At 49.6% G+C, this 21,054-nt stretch overlaps 1 protein-coding gene across 4 annotated transcripts in view; it reads right to left on the bottom strand.

The window, feature by feature from the left end:
• VEGFA (vascular endothelial growth factor A) overlaps nucleotides 1-20,532 on the bottom strand; it is a 30,500-nt gene extending 9,968 nt beyond the window's left edge. For 2 of the 4 annotated variants that reach the window (XM_053973119.1, XM_053973120.1), the window contains exons 1-3: nucleotides 12,332-13,038; nucleotides 6,491-6,542; nucleotides 1,200-1,396 (exon numbers count right to left, since the gene is read on the bottom strand). In XM_053973119.1, the coding sequence (XP_053829094.1) occupies nucleotides 1,200-1,396; nucleotides 6,491-6,542; nucleotides 12,332-12,397 (315 nt within the window). In that variant the 5' untranslated portion in view covers nucleotides 12,398-13,038. Of the gene's footprint in view, nucleotides 1-1,199; nucleotides 1,397-6,490; nucleotides 6,543-12,331; nucleotides 13,039-16,744; nucleotides 16,782-16,918; nucleotides 17,047-20,357 lie in introns of those variants that run through there. The other 2 variants (XM_053973121.1, XM_053973122.1) reach the window with 2 other exon arrangements.
• Between the last annotated feature and the right edge of the window lie 522 nt (nucleotides 20,533-21,054).

Below are 21,054 nucleotides of genomic sequence, written 5' to 3'. Positions count from 1 at the left end.
AATCTGGAGATTTGTGTTTAAAGGAGTCCTGCAAAGGCAGACATCACCCAGACCCCAGCCCCAGGTATATTCAAGGAAGTTATTTAGAAGCTATGGAATACTGTCACATTCTCTTAAGCCAAATGTGGCTGGAAAATTAGCTCTAGAGATCTGCCTTTATGCCTCTGACCCTTTACAGGCATGCAGGCATACCAGTCAAGAAATGTAATTCAGCAAGGAATGGTGGGAATAAAACCATTCCTAGCTACACCAAGCTAGTATGGCTGGAGCCTGCAAATGGAAAAGCAATATGGGGAATCATGAAAGGACACAGGCAGGTTCTCCAACAGGGTCCAAACACAGCCCAAATTTCAAGTAAAAGGACCTGCTGGTTAATCACTTAGCACTACACATCTCTCATTGATATTAAAAATTGACAGCAATATTTACAGTGGCCATTCAAGAGGCTAAGGGACGAAAGTAGGTAAGGGAGCTGTGAGTTATGGGTAATGGGCACCAGCACAATTTTGGACAAGAGCTGGGATCCAGTCTCACAGACAAGGGCAGTAACTAAGCTCTCTAAAGCAATTTGCATCTTTCCCCACAGGCCCAGCCTTTGCTATCATGACCACCTTCAGCAGCCTCCAAACAAAGGAGGAAGAGCCCAGAGGCAGAAAGGCTTTTCCAGCTGACATAGAACAGTTTGTTTCTTAGATCCCCTTTAACCCTTGCTGTGCCAGGGTAGCTAAAGACCCAAAATCCCTGCTCTGTTTGTACAGGCTGACGTCACATGCCCTTCAGGAGAGAATACTGACAGATTCTCCTCTTTTGCCCTGCTTCAGCTGCCTTCAGAACAACAGCTGTGTGTAGAGTTAAGGCATGCAAGGGCCAAAGGAGTATCTTCTTTGGGAACTGGGAGACAACACCATCAGAAATGCTCCTTTGCATTCTCTAAACACAAAGTGCTCCTTTGCATGCTCCTACCTACTGCATTTGGGCAGAAGCCAAAAAATAGACTCTCCTCTTAGCCTTAAATAGACATAGGCAACTAATCTTTTAACCCTGTGTGGTGTAACACGAAGCACCAGAATCAGAAGAGAGGTTCCCTGGGGTAGGTTGCACTTCCTCTAAATTAGCTGGAAGCTGGGACTTGGAGCGGCTGTGATGGCTGTCTTGCTTCCTTCCAACCAATCATGGCAGATTGCAAGCTGGACCCTCACCTCCATTGTGACGTTGTACACATCCACAGGGACACATTCTAGGCCCTCATCGCCGCAGCAACCCGCACATCTCATCAGAGGCACACAGGATGGCTTGAATATGTACTCCACCTCATCAGGGTACTCCTGGAAAATGTCCACCAGGGTCTCAATAGTCCTGCAGAAGCTGCGCTCGTAGACTTCCAGGAATTTGATAACTAAAAGAGGAATGGAGGGAATAAGTTAATGCAAACTTAGCTCAAGAATGTCTAGCGCTTCACCCCTTACAGTGAGCCAGACAGTTGCAACACAACTACCCTATGCTCTTCACTAACAGTCTTGCAGGCCTAAATCCATTGTCTGTGCTCTACATACACACACATCAAGTGGGAAGGAAAAAAGACAATCTCCTCCTACAGCTGCTTCAGGGCAAAGGCAAGATGGACAAGCGAGCCCCACTGTTTGTCTTCCTGGTACCATGATGCATGCCACAGGTGACTCTTCCCCACATCTGTTCTCTGCTTTTCCCCATACTCCTGGTATGCTGCCACTAAGAATATCAGCTCAGCCAAAAAAATACCTGAAGCTGCAGCAGATAATCTGCGCTCTGGACTAAGGCCCTTCACTGGTTTGCCCTTTACTCCCTTTCAAAACAGTCAGTGGATGACCCAGTGGTTTTAAAGCCAGAAGCATCCTTTGTACAGACCTCAGCACACAGACACTTCTAAGAGCAAGCAGAGGCTCTGAACTATGGAGCTATGCATCTTCACCCTTCCTGTCATCTACCTCTTTTGGCCATGCAGAACATCTTCCTCAGCAGGTCACCATGGACCATGACAGCATCCACTACAAGTCACAGCCTCCGTTTCTCCACACTGACCACTTTCCCAGAATGAGGAACCAAGCCACCAACTGAAAGATTGAAAGTAGGCTCACAGCACCCCCAGGATTAACCAGACTATATATTTGGCTACTGAACCACAATGAGACAGTGTGGGAGGGGGAACAGGGTGGATCTGCCATTATCCCATGCCTTCCCTACAAATGGAGCAAACACTAACTGCTTGCGATCTGCACTGATTTCACAAGTATTTCTCAATGTTTCCCAGTCTCTTGCCAAAGCTTCATTTGCTGCTTGGTCAAGGGTTGGAGAGATTTAAAGAGACGAGAGATAGTACAGATAAGTACACACACACAAACCCCAGGTGCTAGTATAGTACGGCAGTGAGTACCTGGAGCCCTCCAGGCCTCCTAGCTCTAGCACCACACTGGCAACAGAGGATGTCTCACATGGAGCAGAGGGTAAGAGTATGCCCAAGAAGACAGTACCTGCCCCTTGCTGTTATGCACCACAATGATCCACCTGTACAGTATGCAGAGTCCTCCAGCACCGAGGTTGATAACTCAGAGTGATAAGAGCAAACTGCTTGCATCATGGAAAATAATGGTCTCCAGTAAGTGCTTCTAAAGTGCCCTGAACTTGTGACAAACTGGCATAAAGGTTACTTTGCCACAAAAATGCAAAAGCTGCAGGGCTTGGAGCTCACAGCCCGCAGTTAATTGTTGAAAGTTAATTCTAGGTCATGCGGGGCTGACAGTGCCATAGTGCTGAAGTCCTGAGAGCGGGTACAAGAGGGGAGGAGCTGCCCTCCAAGGAGTTTGAAGTGTCAGAGAGCATGAGCAGCTATTAAAAGAGAAAGTGGCTTGTGAAAGGGAAATGTAGCCTGGCAGGCATGGACTGCTTGTTGGTATTCCTTGTCTAGAAGACAACGTTTCTGTTCCTTGTTCCTTCCCTTCCTCTTCCCTCCTCCCCTAACTGCCGTATGTCTCCTGTCGGTTCTCCTATCTTGTCTGTGACTACCTCCTTCTTCCTGTTCCCCTTTGGAGTGACCTTAGTCACCGCCTATGTTCCAAGAAGTTGAACAATTTAATACATGGGAAATTCTGCAGGCACAAAGATAGACGCTGAACTGCACTGTTGATTATTCACACTGTGCCAGACACAGGATCTGAGAACTCTGGCAGTAAAGACATAGTTCAGAATAAAAATGCTTACACACCTACGTCAAGGGGAGGGACGGAAAGTAAGAGGGAGGGAAAGCACCAGTTACCTGTGCAAATCAAATGCTGCTCACCATACCAGTCTGGGGCATAAAGGAGGCAGAAAACGAGAGTAAAAAAGTGAAGTGAAACTGACTGGCGTCTGTCATGCTTTCCTAAATATTTGCACTACCCAGGCATTTGGATTACACTAGAGAAACCAGACTACAGATCGGCCCCAGAAGAGTACATTCAACTTCTTTTGCAGGGCCTTTACTTTCACAGCTGCACCCTGACAACTGTACTTGATATCTGAGAGATTTGACGGGACTAAATCGTTCACATGAAGAATTTGGGAGTTTCTACCTTTACTTTAACACATTATGGTTTTCCAAAGTCCGAATCAGCCTCTGAAAAGGAACCAGGGAATCCTTCCCTAGCTGCCAGTCAGAAAATCCTGCCACAAAAGGCACATTGCCTTATTCTGCTGGACACAGAGCATTCACATGGAGACTGCGCAACACTCTGTAGCTCATTTGCACAGCTACCACCCAAACCAAACCGGAGCACATGACTGAGGTACAGTCAACCTCATAGCAAAGCCCTGCCCCTTCTATCATACCTACACTTACTCCTATGTACTGGAAGTTATATTGCACACTTTGCTGGGCTGATTCTGCCTGCGCTTCCTTTCCATTGGTTGTGTCACAAATGGAAGAAGGTCTCTTTCATGGGGAAGCACAGGAAGGTCACCGAAGGACTAACACCACTAGGTCTGCTCCCTTCCTGAAATCTGGGCTTCAGCCCACGTTAGAAGTTAATCCCACAATTAAATCACACTCTTACCCTGCAAAACACCTCCAGATTTGAGTCAGAGGTTCTTCATTGTGAATGGTGGGGGAAGGAAGGTTAAAACTTAGACAGGACCCACATTAACTCTTCAAGGCAGAGTTTAAGTTCAAATTTGGAGCAGTTGAGCGAGAATATGCTGGACTAGAAAAGGAGAAAGTCTCTGATCATTTTGTCTCCCTCCCCATCAACGGCTTAGCAGCAATACAGACACACTGTTATTTTGAAAATAAAAGTGCAGCCACAAGTGCTGGCAGTTTCCTTTATTTATACCAGAAAATCTTTTCCCGTGAAACAAAGAGTGTTTGTCTGACTCCTCTACAACTTCCTGTGCCACAAAACATGTGGAAGCCTCTCTTGAGCTCAAAAGGGTAGGGGCTGAAGCTAAAATAACAGTCTCCAACCAGAGTAAGTCCATCCCAAATAAAAACCTGTCACAGCTTGACATCTCAGAGAAAGCATAAAATGGCCAAAGACACAAACCCATCTTTCAGCCCAAGCCCCTAAGAGCTTCAGAGGAAGGAGCTACAAAACTGTCCTTGGGTAACAGAGGCCTGTCATCATCTGCTCTTCACAGAGGAGAAACTGAGGTATAGACAGAGGACCTCTAAGTTCAAACCACAGGACAGAAGTAGAGCCAGGAGTCCTGACTTCTATTTCATAGATGTATCTACATTGCAGAACCTGAAATAGCACCAGGACAATAACACTGAAGTCTCACCACTTATATTGCCAGACCAGCTTCTCCTGCAATTCCATCAGCCTTCTTGTGACAGAATCTGACAGAAAGAATCTGTTTGATTCTTTCCCTCCCCAGGAGGGATTTGTTGGGCACAACAAATGGCACAGATGAGGACACTAGCTCTATTCTACCAACAGCAGAGAACTGGTTACCAAAATAAGCCTCACAGCAGGCTCCATCTTGATCCCTCTGGAGTCACTGAACCTTCTTCTGTTGACTTCAGCAGGAGCAAGGGTCAAGCGCAACAGGCGGCAGCCCACCAGCAAATCAGAAATTTTGCCAGCACAAAATGGACACCTATCCCAAGCACAGCCTGCCACAAACCTCTGGCAACACACATGGAGTCTGTCACACCAATAAAGTTACAGAAATTGAAACTGACTGCTACGAAAAAAAAAAAGGCAATCTGGGCCCACAGTGCTGGAGCCCTCTGCTGACCTCTGGCTGGAATAACGCTGAAGGTCACAGCCCGTGGGGACCCTGCAAGACGTCTGCCAGACCCTGCCATTCAACAAGTGATCTACTCTGCTATGCGGGTAAGGGGAAAACATGGTCAGAATGGTCTTAAAGCAGGCGATGATCACCTCAGCCTGAAGGTTTCGAAGTTCACAGCCCTTTTATCCCACTGCTGAACTGAGGACTGTGGACAGAAGCCAATCTCCTGACATGCACAGGGCCTCACTAGACAGGGAGCTCACAGGGGACATCCCTGACTAACCCAGGGGCTGACTGCCCTTCTGGTCTACATTTAGTTGCATGAACCAACGAGGCAGGGGACACTGTCACACCCTGGCCTTTGGGCAACAGGAAAGACACAAGATCACAGCAGCTGCAGAGACACCACCTTATTTCCCTGTCAGGCAATGGTCCTGTCCATACTGGACAACCAGGAACCAATTAGTAGAACCCATCAGAACCGATCAGAACCCTAGAGTGCCATTCCCTGAATGTGCAAAGTCTGCTAGCCCAAACCAGAATAAAAAGGTGTATTTTTCAAGCCTGGCTCTTTACAGTGCTTAGCAATCTCCAGACTGTGGGGGTACCTGAAACTGCTGGGAGGCATGAGCCCAGAAAATCATCCTGGACTGCCCCTTTCTCCTTCTCTTCCTCAGAGACCTGCCGTCTGGGGGCTGCTCTGGCCTTTGTTCAGGGATCAGCCCTGGCCCTAGCCGGGCATCACCAGCACAGCTGGGAAAGAAGCGGGCAGCAAAATTTGACAAACCCCTTCCTACAGCACTGTGGCAAATCCCCAGCAAACTGCTCGCCGCTACGCAGCTCTTTGTGTGTGCCCGTGTGTGTGCAGATATATATATATATATATATATATATATATATATATAAATGAGCGTGCGTATGTGCACCAGCGCACGCACGCAGTTTCACTCTGAGTTGTGGTAAGCCAGGGGCGGGCTGGGCCAGCCCTGCTGCCCGCCCTGGCACCGTGGCCGCCCCGGAGCCCAGCCCCACGGCCACCCCCGGTCCCACGGCCCGGCCCGGGCCCGCGGCGTGGGGCGGAGGCGCTGCGGCCGCCACGAAAGGGTTGATGGCGGCGGTGCCTCCCGCCGGCAGCCCCCGGTCCCGCTCCCCGGGAGGTGGCGGTGTTGGCCGCCGGCGGCTCCGGGGGCTCCTTTCCCCCAGTCCCCGGCCGTCCCCGCCCGCCGGGAAGCCGCCTCGCGCTTACCTTCATTGGGTTTCCGCTCCCCATCCCCCAGGGCGGGCGCAGCCTTCGACAACTGCAAAGACAACAGAAAATCAGTCACAACACGGAACCGTGACGCGGTCCCGCGGCGCGGGGGGGTCCCGGGCAGGGGCCCCGGTGGTCCCGGTCCCGTCGCCCCGCCGGGCAGGGGGCGGAGGGAGCCCCGGCGGGAGGCCGAGCCGCTCCCCGCCGGCCGCCACGGCGGGCACAGAGGGACCTTTTGTTCCCCCGTCCCCCGGGGGAGCCGAGAGGGGCACGGGCGGGACGGCCCCGGGGCTGGGCGACGGGGCTGGCAAGGCGGTGTGCCGAGCCCGAGAGACGCCCCAAAGGGAGAAACGCGTCCCCGGAGAGCTGCTGCCAGTGACCGCGGGCAAACACCCGGAGCAAATGCGAGCCCGGCGGAGAGAAGTAACGGGGAGACCTGCTGCTGCTGCCGACACGACCGGTGGACCCGGGCACCGCTTCTCCCCGTAAAGGTGAATCTGGCCCGGGAGGGCAGAGGGGGGAGAAGGGCGGCCAGGCACGGAAGGGCATCGCTCCCCTCTCAGTGTCACAGACGTCTGTCGCCCAGCAGTGGTGGCCACGGAGGTGTCGGCATCTGGCCGGGTGTCAGGGCGATTAACTGTGACAGCACCACTTTGCCGACGGACGCCGCCAAACCGCCCGGGTTTTCTTCCTCTCGGATGGAAGGGAGGACGACACGCGTCCTCCTCACCTTAGTGGTCCCAGTCCCCAGCCCCTGCGTGGATCCCATTCCTGCGCTCCACAGCTTCCCCTGGGCCAAAAACGAAAAGGCTGCAAGCTCTGCAGTCACTCCTTTTGGGACTAGGACATTTCCAAAGCACTGATGCAGGCAGGAGTGGTGGCAGGTATCCCACCCCCAAAATGGTATGGAGAAATAATACACCACTTTACTAAGGAAGTCTTTTTAATTCCAGGTGAAACAAGAACGCCACTCTTCCTGATCTTCGTGAGGGCTTTAGCTCTGACGTAACTTTCCAGCCAAGTCAGGCTTCCCCCTGCTGTTCTGTTCTAAACCAAAATGGAAAAAGCCAAGCTTTCTTCATTTCTCCGAGGTATGTTGCCACCTGTGTGATGCCATCCACCCCAGAACCTGCTGCCTTTCAGCAGAAGCCCATAAGAAGCATGGGGATCCATACAAAATACTGCTTTGTCAGCAATGTGCTGTGTTCAGGCTTAGAAAAAGGCCCTCTGATCTAGTAGCTGAAGACAGAACTGAATTAAGGCCAAGTCCACCCCAAGCTCACAACAGGAATCTGCCACCTATGGTCTTCTAAGCAGTCCTGTACACAGGGCAGCACCATCCTCCAAGCAGCCGAAAATGTCAGCTTTTAAAAGGAGGGGGCAAAAGAGTCAGCTAGAAGCCCCTCTCCCAGACATTCTTTTGTGTCTGTGCATAGTTCCCTTTGTCTAAGGTCCCCCTGACCTAACTTGTTTCCCATTTCAATCAAAGTCTTTCTATACCTGGGCATAACTTGGCAGCCCAGACCTGAGCTACCCCATGTGTGGATCTATTTCTTCTCTGGGGAGGAGGGGGGCTGTGTGCCCAGTCTCAGTGCTGTGACAACACTTTAAAAAGCAGGTTCCTAGAAACAGTTTCATTCCTGAAGTGTGAAGGTCACTGCAACAGCACAAACAAAATGGAGGCAGCAGAGGCTGCAGCAGCCTTCCAAAGCCACTCAGTGCCTGACAATCTATGGGTAAAAAGAAAACCGCATCAAGGGCAGAAAAGCCTCAATCTGCTATGGCACAGGAAGGGGATCACGAGCCAAGTCAGTTTATTCAACTCACAACGCCCCCAAGACTTTTCACAGACGAATTTCTGTTTCATACACAAAATGACCATGACAGACTGAGCAAAATTAGCTTGGAGGCACCTTGAGGGTCATTTTTACTCATTCTCTATGCAAAACTACCCAGCCAGCTGCCAAGCCCACTGCCTCCTCACATGCAAGCACACAGGCTGCACAAGTGATGAGAAGCAGAAGCAAGCCACACACATGCTTTCACTACTCACCTGTGCCTTGCCCTGCCCCTGATGGAGTGGAGCAGGAGCCAGAACACTCTCGCAGTGCTCACCTGGACCTGGGACGTGATCTGACCCCAAAGATGGGAAATGAGATCAGTGCAAAGTGGGCAAAAAGCTTCTGAGCTTTCCCAGGGGAGCTCTCAGCAGAAACTAGAAAGGTTTCCCAGAACTATCAGTAACAGGCTCTCTGCTCACTATTCCAAGAAACTTTTCTGCCCTTTCAGCAGTGTCTTTCACCTGTGTCTAGAGCCCTCAAAGCACATCCACTAGAACAGCAGGTGAGGCAGGGCCTTGTGCCTCACTTCAAAACAGTCTGCTATGTATCAGACATGGGGAACCAGAAACATTCCTCAGGACAAGCAGGCCAACTGTGCCCTTCGGTAGGAGCCTGAAGGTCATGCTCTCCTCTGCTGGCTTTTGGCATTACCCAACAGTTCTGTAACACAATTTCCTTCCAATAGATTTTCAACATTTCACAGTAGTGTGGAAGCAACCCCTGGCCTGGCCTTGAGAGTTGGATAAATGAGCCCAGGAATGGGGCAGATAGAGGAAGCTCCTTTCTGTGCTCTTTGCGGGTTGTAGCAAATGCACATCCCTCACTCTGTGGGGTAAAACCTTCTCTAACAAATGAACCCACTTCACACCATCCACATGTCTGTACCTTCCCTGCCTCCCTTCTCCTTCAGTCCCTGTCCAAAGGAAGCTTTTCTCTGAAGGGAGAGAAAAGGTTAATCAAGTCATTCCTCTCTAACCATCACCCCCCTCACCACCACCACCAGCACTCTTTCTCTCCCTTCCCCTCCCCCTAATCTGTGCAGGCTCATTAAAAGAGCTTTGTAACTGTTTAGGACTGGAACAAACAATCCATCCACTTTGAGAGGGACTCTGGGACAGGAGTTAAGGCACTTTTCGTCTTAGGCACTAGAAATTCTCAGCGTTTTCTGCTTAAGGGTGGGGGGGGGGGGAATGGGACTCACTGCACTCCTTCTCCATTGTACAAGCAGACAGAGGTCAGTAATCCTGCAAGCTGCCAGCACAGCCAAGGGACCTCTGACAGAACAGACAGGAGAATGGATTTGGGGTTGCTCAGGAATCAGTGAGCCCCTCAGATGTCCGTCTCCCCTGCTCCCAAAGGAGTGCTCCTCTTTCCAGCCCGTCCTCAGAGCACAGAATGGCTCTGGGGAAGGTGACCTGCTGCATCCCACCTGCCTAAGGGCTGTGGAAGCAGGTTCTGGTGGCTCCCCATCGTGGTGTGGTGCAGAGGCACAGCGAAGGCAGGCAGCCTGGTGGGTATGCAATCATTAACAGTCTAGTCACAGGCTTGTTCTCCCTCCCTCGGTGTCTGATCACTGCCTCTTCCCTATGGCAATACAGCTGGTATATCCAGGTCTCTCTGCTGTTCTGGGCAGGAGGGGAAGAGCTCCCAGACCATCATCAGGAGTGACCTGTCACCAGGCTGGCAGCAAGAACCACAGATGAAGGAAGATGGGGAATAACTACCTGTTCCCCATTCTCTAGGAAAGAGAGGACTGGAAGTGGGACAACAATGCAGCCTCTCCAATCCCATGGTGTGTGAGGACTGTGAGGACACCGCGCAGCACAGTCAGTCAGCTGGGAGAGTGGCACTGCAAAAGTGCCTTTCCTTCCCTCGCCTGCATGGAAAGGCTATCACCACCAGTGGAGGCAGACACTTGTAGCATCAGTGCTGCCCAGACATGACCATGAAACATTTTCCCACAATCTAAGTCTTGCTGCAGGAGCAACCATGACAACTACCTCAGTAAGGAGTCATCCCCCTGAACTCTCACCGGAGGAGCACCGTGATTCCTTCATCCCTTCTCCTTCACTTCCAGGAAAGCTGCCTGACACACGCTGGACCCTGCTTCCCCAACTCAGACTCTGTCAGGGTTTTTATTTAATGCTCTCTAATGTGCCTGGCAAGCTAGATAGATCAGCCTGACAGACAGATAAATATTATCATCAAAGCACAAACCCTAGTCCTGTGTCATGCCTTCTGCCATGCTCAGAGTCATCACCAAGCTGCCTACGTGAGATCTGCTGGTATTTCTAACGTTCCCATCACTGTGGTGCCCGAACAACCAACGGACAAATAAGGACAGAACCGAAGGGCAGATCTCACCGTCGATCTGCCTGAGCACTTATATAGCCCACATCACCCAGGTATCTGAACCTCTAGCCATCTCTCGTGTCTGTCCCTACAACATTTCCCCCCAGACTCCTGTATTTCTTCCCTACCATTATTTCCATCATTATATTGTTTTCTCATCTGCACCATCCTCCAGCCTAGGAGAAAAGGCAACATGAGGCTTTTATGAGGACAGATAGATCTCGGCTCTACCTGATCTGCCGTTTCCACTTCTGGGGAAGAGGAAGGGGAGGGGAAAAGGAACAAGGGGAGGGTTAAAGGGTGTTATCACTGGACACCAATACAGAGTTGTCTATACTATAGGTGGGGAACAGATGCTACTGTACAATTTTACTGAGGAGCTGGGAGGCAAAGAAACTCCTATTCTGGGTGACAGTGGAAAAACTCCTGGAGAGCAGAAACAATTGTCCTACCAGCCAAATCTGGCAGGAAGGCAGCAGGGAACTGCTCTGTGCCACACTGAAGTGAGAGTGTGCCTCAGTTCCCATCGAGCACAGCCGAGCACAGCCTAATGTGCGGCTGTCACTGGATAAAGTAGAGATATAACAGGCTAGAAACAAAGCGTGCAGTGCTTGCATGACTTCAGTTACAGCTGAAATGGCTCCTAATTGGGGAGTTGCCTTCCAGCATCAGTGCTGAACAAACAATGTGAATAACTGATTAGTTTGCAAGGGACGTTTATTTTCACAATTGTGGGAGATGATCTGGCCCGCGCTCTCTCCAAGTGCCGAGCAGAAATGGCAGGAGGGAACTAACCTGTTAAAACCTTTTAAAACGTAATCCATGCCTGCCTCACGAACAGCCACTTTCACGTGGGCACTCTGTCTAAACCCCTTAATATCTCTTGGCAACACAGCTCTCTTGACTCTTTAGAAAACAGATTTATAGGACAGGCTTGCAAAGAAAGCTGTCCTTTTTTCTTTAAAAAAAGGAAAGGAGGAAGAGTTGGTTTCTAATTCCTCAAGAATGACAATGAGGTAAAAGTGACTGAAGAGGAAGAGAAAAATCCTTGGTTTTGTAATCTCGGTGCAGGAGATCTATATTTTGATTTTTTTTTTTTTTTCCCCAATCTGGAAGAAATTCTGGATCCATTTTGTCCTCTTTGATCTCTTATTTGTTTTTCCAGCTAGGCATTTTGAACTCCACACGGCGGCACGAACCCGAGCTGGGACCCAAGGCAAATATCGTCGAAGCAGCCTTTTGCAATGTCAGGAGACCCGAGGCTGATGCAAGAAGGCAGCGCGCTGCCTCCCTGCCCCGCGCCCCGGCGGGACCCCACGGCCGCGCCGCGCCGGGAGCCCCGCGCCGGGGCGCGCTCTTGTGCGCGGGCACTCCGCACGGCGCTGCCGCTGCTCCGGGGCCCCGCGGAGCTCCGGGTACCGCTGTCCCCCCGCTGCAGCACCGCACGCACGCACGCACACGTGTCTGTGCTGCGGGCACCCACCCGTACTCGGCGCCAGCGGCGCGGCCGCACCGCACCGAGCAGGTGGGAGGCAAAGGGGGGGGCGCGAGAAAGCAAAAAAAAAAGGGCGAAAGTATTGTCGGCCGTCTGCCTTCCCTCCCCCTCCGCTACGCGGGGCACAAAAGCCCCCGTCCCGCCGCTTACCTCCGCGCTCTGCAGATAGAGCAGCGCCGCCAGCCCCCAGCGGATCCAAGTGAGCAGAAAGTTCATGGTTGCCGGCGCACGCCGCGAAGCGGGGCCCGCCGTGCTCCGCCTCGCCGCCGCCCCGCTGCCGCCGCCGCCGCCCCGCCGCGCTCTCGCCCGCGCCTCCTCCGTGCCCGCCGCCGCCTCCTGGGGTGCCGCCGGTCGGGCGCTGCGAAAGGTTGCGGGGTAAGGGGGGTTCCTCTTCGGGGTCTCCGGTTTCACCCCTCCATAAGCCCGGCTCTCCGCCGGCCCCTGCTGCTGCTTTCCGTGGGCGCTCCGCCGGGCCGAGCGCAGGCTCCGCGGCCGCCCTGCCGCCGCCCGGCCCCCGCCGCCGGGCAGTCCGAGCTCCACAGCGGCGCCCGTCCGCGGCGCTCTCCCCGCGTCGGGGCAGGCAGGCACCCGCGTCGCGCTCGCTCGGTTTCGCGCACTCACGGCAAAGTTTGCGCGGAAACTTTCAATGCATCTCTTTTCCTGCGCCCCCTCTTCGCGGCGGCTGCCTCCGGCGGCTCCCCGAGCCGGGGTCGCCTCCTTGGGGAAAGGGGCTGATTCCGCCGCCGCTCGGCCCGACCCCTCTCCGCAAATCGGGGTGGTGGTGGTGGCGGAAAGGACGAACAGAGCGTTTTCCTCTTGTCCTCTCCGTTACTGTCTCTCCCTCTCTCTGTCCACCGCTTTTAAAAAAATCAGAATAGCAATATATGAAAAAAAAAAAAAAAAAAATCCAAGCTGGATAGAGAGGGAGGGAACTGGGGCGTGGGAAGGCTCTGTACGAAAGGGAGGGAAAAAAAAATCCCAGCGGATCAAAGTATAGGTGGAGAAAAAATAAATTAAACGAGAGGATAAAGCAAGGCGGCAAGCTAACAGCAGGTCCCGGTGCCCGGGGAGGGCTGCTCCCGTGGCGCGCTGTCCCCCGCCGGCGCGGCGTGCGCTCCTCGCCCCCGGCGCGGCGGCAGTCCCGCTCCGCGCACTCCAGCGGCGGTTCCGCGCAGCGCCCGCCCCACCGCCTGCCGCTCGTCAGCACTCTGCAACTGATCAGAGCGGCCACGGGGAGAGACGCTCCGGCAAGTCCCACCTCCTCGGAGATGGCCCGGCCTCCTCCCCGCCCTCCAAAGCCGTAGCCCCGCGGTTCTGTACGCCAGAGCCGTAGCCCCGCGGCTCGCGCATTTTGAACCCAGCTCCCTGCCCTGCTTTCTCGCTGCGCTTTCTGCCATGCCGATGGATGCGTGTTCGGGTCAAAATTCACTTTGCCCGTGGGAATTGTTCCAAAGTCCAGCAGAGCCATTTGGGGAGAGGGGCGGCAAGGGACAAACTGTAATCACACCCATCATCTGACCACCCCCAGGACGTGGCTTTTCAGATACAGGGATTTCTTAGCACCTATGTGTTACAGGGCTGAAGGAGCGTTATCCTCAGGTGGGTTTTATTTCTCTTAACCCAGTGGTATTCTCCCATGCCTCCGGGGCTTGCCTGTGCTGGCTGAGTGGTGCTCGGGTGTGCAGAAGGGTGTCATACCAAAGGGGTGAAGGTTTTGCCAGACAAACCCCACCCTGCTTTCTGAGAAGGTATTGGAGGGGCAAGGAAGCAGCCTTGTCTCGCTGAGTTTGGTGCGGGCATTCCCCATCTGAGCTACTTGGTTCCTGTCACACAGAATATTTCTTCATACGGTATACATAGTAACAATATGTGTGTGTCAGCATACATCTTTCTCCTGCTTTCATCCTCCAAGGACCTTATGCGGCAGATGGAGTGGAAGTCCAGACTGGCAGATCCCCGGGCTCACCATGGGCTTGAGGAAGGGGTAGGGGGAAAAGACACTGAAGAAAGAAAAGGCTATATTGTCATTTAAAAGCAGGTATTTCAATGCTGTGCCACGGACTCATCGTGATACAGGCAAAGCACTGGCTCTATAGAGGCACCTGCTGGCTGAGACAAACACATGAAACAACCCCACCCCCCCCACACCCCCCCCCCCCCAAAAAAAAACCATATCTTTGCTTTTGGTAGATCTTAGACCTGTTCGTTTCTTTGTTTATTTTTTTAAAGGTTTTGTGTCACCCCTTGGTGCAGTATGTGGGGATGTTGCCCTGGTCACACTGATCCTGAGGAAGGCTGGGAGATGAGTGACAGGTCTATCTGAGCAAGGAGCAGCTCCCATCTGGCCCCTCCACTGCCCCAGCTACAGGTCACACCCCACACCCCTTGTACCCACAGCCTTCCATCTGGGCAAGGGTAGAAATCCAGCCCAGTTTGAAGCCTGAAAGAGAATATAAACCTTTCTCCTCAAGGATCATATTCCTACAGCAGAGTGGTGGGTGTTGTTCAAACATTGCAAAATAATCCCTTTTCCTTTGCTTTTTCTGTATTTTTTTTTTTTACAAATTGTTGTAGAGGGTTTCTCAAGAAACAAATACCCATCCAATATAACCAGAGTTTCCCATATTCATGATACAATTGCCAAAAGTACCTTCCAAGAGACAGGGAGAATTCAACGTCCGCCACGAAAAAGAGGGGTTATTTCATTAACTGAAGGTAAAGCCAATTTAAAGTTCCCGGAGGCAGGAACCACTTTGACTCTGTCCCAGTTCACTGTGAACAGTTCTGTCTTTATGCCAGGCTTCTGCACTTCAGACCAGCAGCAAGCAGATTAACTCACTCAATCCTTTTATTTGGTGGAAGGTCTTAGGTGCCTTTTTTCCTCGTGCTAGATGAGTGTTCTATGAATGAAGGTAGCTCTACTGCAAATAACTTCCAATTCTAACACTCCTCTGGATGGACAAAATCCCTCCAGGTGCTGCTTTGAGGGAAGTCCCTCACAGAAACTCTACAGAAGACATTAAATCCACGAGTGGCAAGGGGCAGCCTTATCCCTGTAAAGCTACAATGTACTGTAAATAATGTACAGAACCCAGCTTCTAAAATTACCACTACAGGATTGCTCATCTCGTTTTATATTTCATCTGGATCCTGTGATCTTCCCACCTGCCAACATCCTGTTACCAGGAGAGCAGTGTATGCGAAGTTTGTGCAAATGGTCATGTACTTGCTGAATTCTGGCACCAGCAAGGACATTCATGTGCCTTCCATGTTAACTTTACACCATAATAAATACTGACATTGCTACAGAATCCGCAGTGTTCGTGCTAAGCACTGCTCACCAAAAAAGCAGATCTATCTGTGTCCCAGCTATGCTTCAGTAGCCTTGTTATGTTCCCATGTCCATGGCCCCTGAGACAGAAAGCATCCACAGGCAGGATTTTAAATATGGAATACCTAAAAGCACGATCCCCATGTTTAGGAACTTAAGGAAAGACATGTGATTTGCAAAGAGGCAGGGTAATTGCTTATTTGGAGCTGTGAGATGCTGAGAACTTTTAAGAATAATTTAGGACTTCATATTGCAGATTGAACTCAGTCAATGCTTTGGCATTGACTTCAAAGGGCATAAGATCAAGCCTTATTTAGGGGCTCAATATACAAAATTAGGAGCCTAAATTTAGGCATCCATATTTTAATACCTTGACCTGTGTTAGTAATACCCTTCATCCAATCCCTCTATATAACCCGAAAAGAAACGAATGTCAATAACTCCTTACTGACTTGCCTAAGAGAATCTGTGGCAAGAAACGCATTACCCGCACTTTGTTTATTTTTAATCCCCTCTCTCAGATCCCCAAAATAACAGCCGGAGCAATGTTAGTGGAGGAGCTCAGACTCACTTTGAAATTGGAATAGGAAATGTGAGAAATGTGGACATCAAAAAACAAATTAAACAAAACAATATTAGTATTCCATCTTGTGGGCAAGTCCGGGGGGATAATCCAAATTAGGAGAGAAGTCAGAGAAACAAAGAGTAATTTTAAGCATTTTAGTGCCAGAGCTATTTCTTAACACAGAGCTCACTCACTGATTTCAAATATAGTCCCTCAGCGCAGAGCATGGAGGACAGCACAAGAAAAATCGACATGTTGGTATGGCCTTCTAGCAGATATGGATAAAAGGCCAGAATGGAGTGAACTGTTGAGAGAAGCAGCCAGGTGAACCGATCCTAAACATCCTGAGGTACTTCAGGTGTTTCTTTCCCTGTAAGAAATCATGGGGACACAAGATGCAGTAACCCAGCTATGGCTGGAATGGTTGCAAAATGGTGAATCAATTAACTGTGTGAGTCTTATTATTGTGATTATTTTTGTGTCAGTTGCACTATCAGGGAAGGGAGCAGCTGTAGGTATAACAAAAGGTTGCTCCTCTGAGATGCTTTGCCGACGCTCCCTCTGCTGTGATGTAAATAGAATACATGTGATGGGTAAGGGCAGTGCTCAGCTCGGATCTGCAAGCATTAGAGATGCCCATGCACCACCCACTGGCAGTTTCACTTACCTCTGTCACTCAGGAGTTTCCCAAAGATCTTGAGCTTCTGGAAAGAGAGAAAAATGTTCATGAATGCACAGCACCATCACTCATTCTGTCCTTCTGGGTTGATTTTGTTCCCTGGACACTTTCCCATAGTCAATAATCACATCATATTATAAGGAGTTGCATCCCTTTCCTTACTCTTTGTCTGTCTTCCTGTCACTGACTGGATCTTTGTATCATCCTTCTGCAGTAAGCAGCAGAGGCAGTGCCAAGTGAGTGGAGGTAACAGGACAGGTCCTCAACCATCAGCAGGATTGTTTTAACATCTACAGAGAGATCAAGAAACACAAAACAGTTCTTCCTGCCAAAATGATATGTAATGTCAGCTTAAGGATATGATCATCTTGACCCTGACTTATATTTCCCTGGCTAATAGATCTGGTAGGAGTATACACACACAGTTTTTGTGATAGTACTTCACCTTACACTTACATCACATTCCCTGGAGAAGTATCTGATGGGGCAGCCTTACTTATTAAATCATTTCCTGTAGGGGAGAATTCATTTGGGCTCATTTATTATTGTTTCTCCTGGAGCTCATATTTTGCATTCTGAGCATAAGAAGTGGGTGTTATTCATGGCTATGGGTCTAAGAACCAAATGCTAATTTCAGGAAAACTGTTCTATTGTCTGAGGTTGATCACTTGATGTTTGTCCCAGGTGCTAGACACATGTTGCTTGCTGAAGGAGATATGGCTTGATCTCAGATTTTGACATTTTGGTAACTACCAAACAAAAATAAAACTAAAGTATGCCTATCCCTCCCCTGCAAATCAAGTGGCATTTAGCAATATTGACTTGAACAATAAACAAATCTATTCAACAATCAAATCAGAACAACCTCTGTGAGGCACCAAATGAGTACAATAACAAAGACACAGAAGTTGGACAGTCCTCTGCATATGCAGTCCACTGCAAAGACAAGCAAACAGGACTTCAGTCCAGAGGAACCCACAAAGAACCTCTTCTGCATTCCACAGGCCTCAAAGTCCCCCCAGCACCTCTCACCACACTTCAGAGATGTAGCAAAGGCCAAATACCACAAACATAACACCACAGAAAGGGAAGAGGGCAAGGCTCTCTCCAAAGTCCTGGCAGTGGCAGGCTGTGGTTTGCACCAGCGCCCCACACAACTATCACCACAAGTAGCACCAAGGAGAAAGGTAGCAAACATCAACCAGTGGTGTCCATCTGATCCAGAAAGAACTCCCTCCTGCCCACAGATCTGACAGTCAGAATAAATTCTGGGGACGTGGGGACAGGATCACAAGCACACCTTGCCACCAGTCATGTGTTTTTTCTGGCCACTCACTCACCAGTGCTCCCCTAGAAGGAAGAAGCCACAGAAGGCCTGCCACACAGGCAACAAGTGCTGACCCAACCTCCTCTCATTTGCTTGGTGAGACCCAAAAGCCCCTCTACAATGAAAAATGGGGCGTGTGTGGGGTTGGGAGGTATAACTTCCCTGGAGTGAAAAGCCAAAGAGCAGCTACTGGCTATTTGTGGTTTCCTATCCCAGAGTACCAGAGGGATGTGAAATGTATATGTACCAAAACAATACCTGTGCCTCTTTCCCAGTAATTAGGGTCTGAGGTAGGGAATCTCCCCAAACACAACTTCCCCACAGGTGACTGTAGACCTCCTTGCACCACTTCTTCCTCCCACCCCCTTTCCCACAAGTAACTCATCATCATCCCAGTTTCACCTCCACAAAGGACTTGGGACCTGATCTCTTCAGGAAATCCTGCCTACTCAATTGTGTGGGCTATAAACCCCAACCAAAGGATGCTCCAATAAAATCTGCAGCTGGATGCCAGTTAAATTTTCATACTTATGCTAGATTATTATCTGATGTGTAAACCACAAACCATATATACAATTGCAAGGCTTCCATCTCAGAGGGATATTAGTGTCTGACTCTATACTCGAAAAACATCCAATTTTTTAAAAATAACAGACCATACAAATTGTTTTGGATAAATGGAAATTTTATAACTCTTTTCAATTGCAGTTTACACAAGATTGTATTTCAGTTTTGTGAGGATCTTAAGTAGAGCATATTGAATACAGTTCAGTGAGCAATTTCATGAAAGCATGTTGGGTTGGTCAAAGCAGGGGAGTTTTCTTAAATTCCTTCTGCCATTAGACTCCACAGATGCCCACACACCTTGGTGGCTGTCTGCCCAGAAACACACCTTCACACCCCAAAAAAGGTTGGGCAGTACCCCAACTAATTAAAAATCAAAATAAGGGCAAATAATGTGTTTGAAGGCTGTTAAATTCTCCAGCTCGCAGTCTCCTGAGGGAGCTATTCTCAGCTCTGGAACTGAAATGCAGGGTGTACAGCATTTCTTGAGAAAAGAAGCTGAGAGAGAGCCTTCCTCATCCTTGGGCAAACTCATCGGCCTCCTCCTTGCTAATTAAAATTTCCCAAATTCTTTTTTCCTCTTAGCATTTCAAAACTGAGTTCTGAAGCCAAATCTTGGAGGAAGGAACTTTGGTCTGAAACAGCTTTAATTTGAGACAACAGTTCACTAGTGTCAGTTCTGGGAAAACTTCACTTACACCAGTAGGACAAAATGTAGCCAAGGCTTAGAATGCCTGAGATGTCAGAAAGGCCTCCTTTCTTACAAGTAAGATATTCATAAATAAAACTGCTTTTGAAGAAGATTGGCAAAATCTGAATTGGGTAATAGGTTTTCTGATGTCACTAATTCACAGAAAGGTCAATATTAAAAGCCCAAATGATTTAAAACTAAAACCATAGAGACAGCTACTCATTCAAATGCCATCCATCAACAAAATTAAGTTCAAACACATGATCAGTTTCATCATTTCCAGCTTATTTTCTGCTCATCTGAAAATAAGTGGTTTTTCTGGAACTAAACTATAGGTCAAAGAGCATAGCTTTTGACATCTATAGTTTGATAGAGAAGTTGCTTTTCAATATTATCTGTATTCCCGAATATACAATATTAACTCTTTTAAGGGCCAACGGACAGAGGAAGGGATATGAGTTTGTAAATCACCAGTGAATCTAAAATATTGTCTCTATCCTGGTAGCTGAAAACACAGTGCAGGTTTATCCCCTCCCCTTCCTGGACATTTCACAAGAGTTGAGTAGTGGGTGGACAAGCATCCATCTGTACTTGTGTTGCAGGACAGCACAGGACCATCAGGCCAGTGCTCCAAACCTGCGCAGGGCAGTGCTCTCTTGTCATTGCAATGTGAGGCAGCAGCAGTCATGAAAGAGCAAGTCACTTCCCTAGCAAAGGAAAATCCATAGCCCTTGCTCCAAAGCCATTTGCTATGAAGCACCTAACAGTTTGTCTTCACTGAAACTGACTCATAAAACAGCTCTTACAGGAATGCATTTATATGTGGAGAGCCCATGTCCCGAGCCAACCAGCTTGCCCATACAAGAGAAGCAGGCCAGTTAGAATAAAGTTTCCCTCACCCTTTAGAAACAGCAGCATGCCATTTTTTCCATCTCCTTTTCTCATTTATACTCTAAAAAGTTGCAAAAGCCCCAAAACCTTCTCTACCCTGAACTAAAGAAATGTTTAAATCACTTTACCTTTTAATGCTCAAGACTCTGAAGCTTGGATGGCAAAAAGCCATCCTGCCCATCCAAAATATCTTTGTGCCAGAGCTGGAGTTGTGTGCCATTAGTTTTGGGAAGGTTCATTTTTATGCCTTCCAGTGCCATGCACAGTGCTGTTCTGGGGCCCCAGGACACACCTGACACTGGGACAAGACAACTGTTCTCTGAGGCAACATCCCCGGTACAGTCACTGGCTGGGGACCAGGGCTGTCAGCAAAACAACTTTTGCTTTACTCAACATCAGCCCAGTTAGGTGAAATAACATGAGCTGAATTCCGTTTTCAAAGAAAATGATTGCACAAACCAGTGCTATCTGTGAAAACAAATAATTAAGCAAACTAAACCAGGCAGGAAACTCAATGCAAGAATAAGTGTATTTCATGAAGCGCCATGCCTAGCTAGGTAGCCTGGCTCTGGAGACCAGCAGTCCTGTCTCTGACACATCTGCTCACTCTCCCCTTTGCACACTGACACATTTCACTGCATTTCACTTGGGGAGTTTGCTTTGATCTTTCATGGTTCTCAGCAGAAGGACCCTGCAGTGGTGAATGGCTCCCGCTGCAAATCTCTGCTGAAGCACCATTTGGGCCTGTGATTTAGCTGGCCTTTTATGCTTGAGAGGAAGGTGGCTTTAATGTCCTTGAGGGGAAGAGGTGAATTCTAGAAGAGA

Source organism: Vidua macroura, chromosome 3 (genome assembly GCF_024509145.1).
Source record: "Vidua macroura isolate BioBank_ID:100142 chromosome 3, ASM2450914v1, whole genome shotgun sequence".
Lineage (NCBI taxonomy): Eukaryota > Metazoa > Chordata > Aves > Passeriformes > Viduidae > Vidua > Vidua macroura.
Note: the sequence above shows the minus strand (reverse complement) of the source record. Positions and strands in the feature narration are given on the sequence as shown.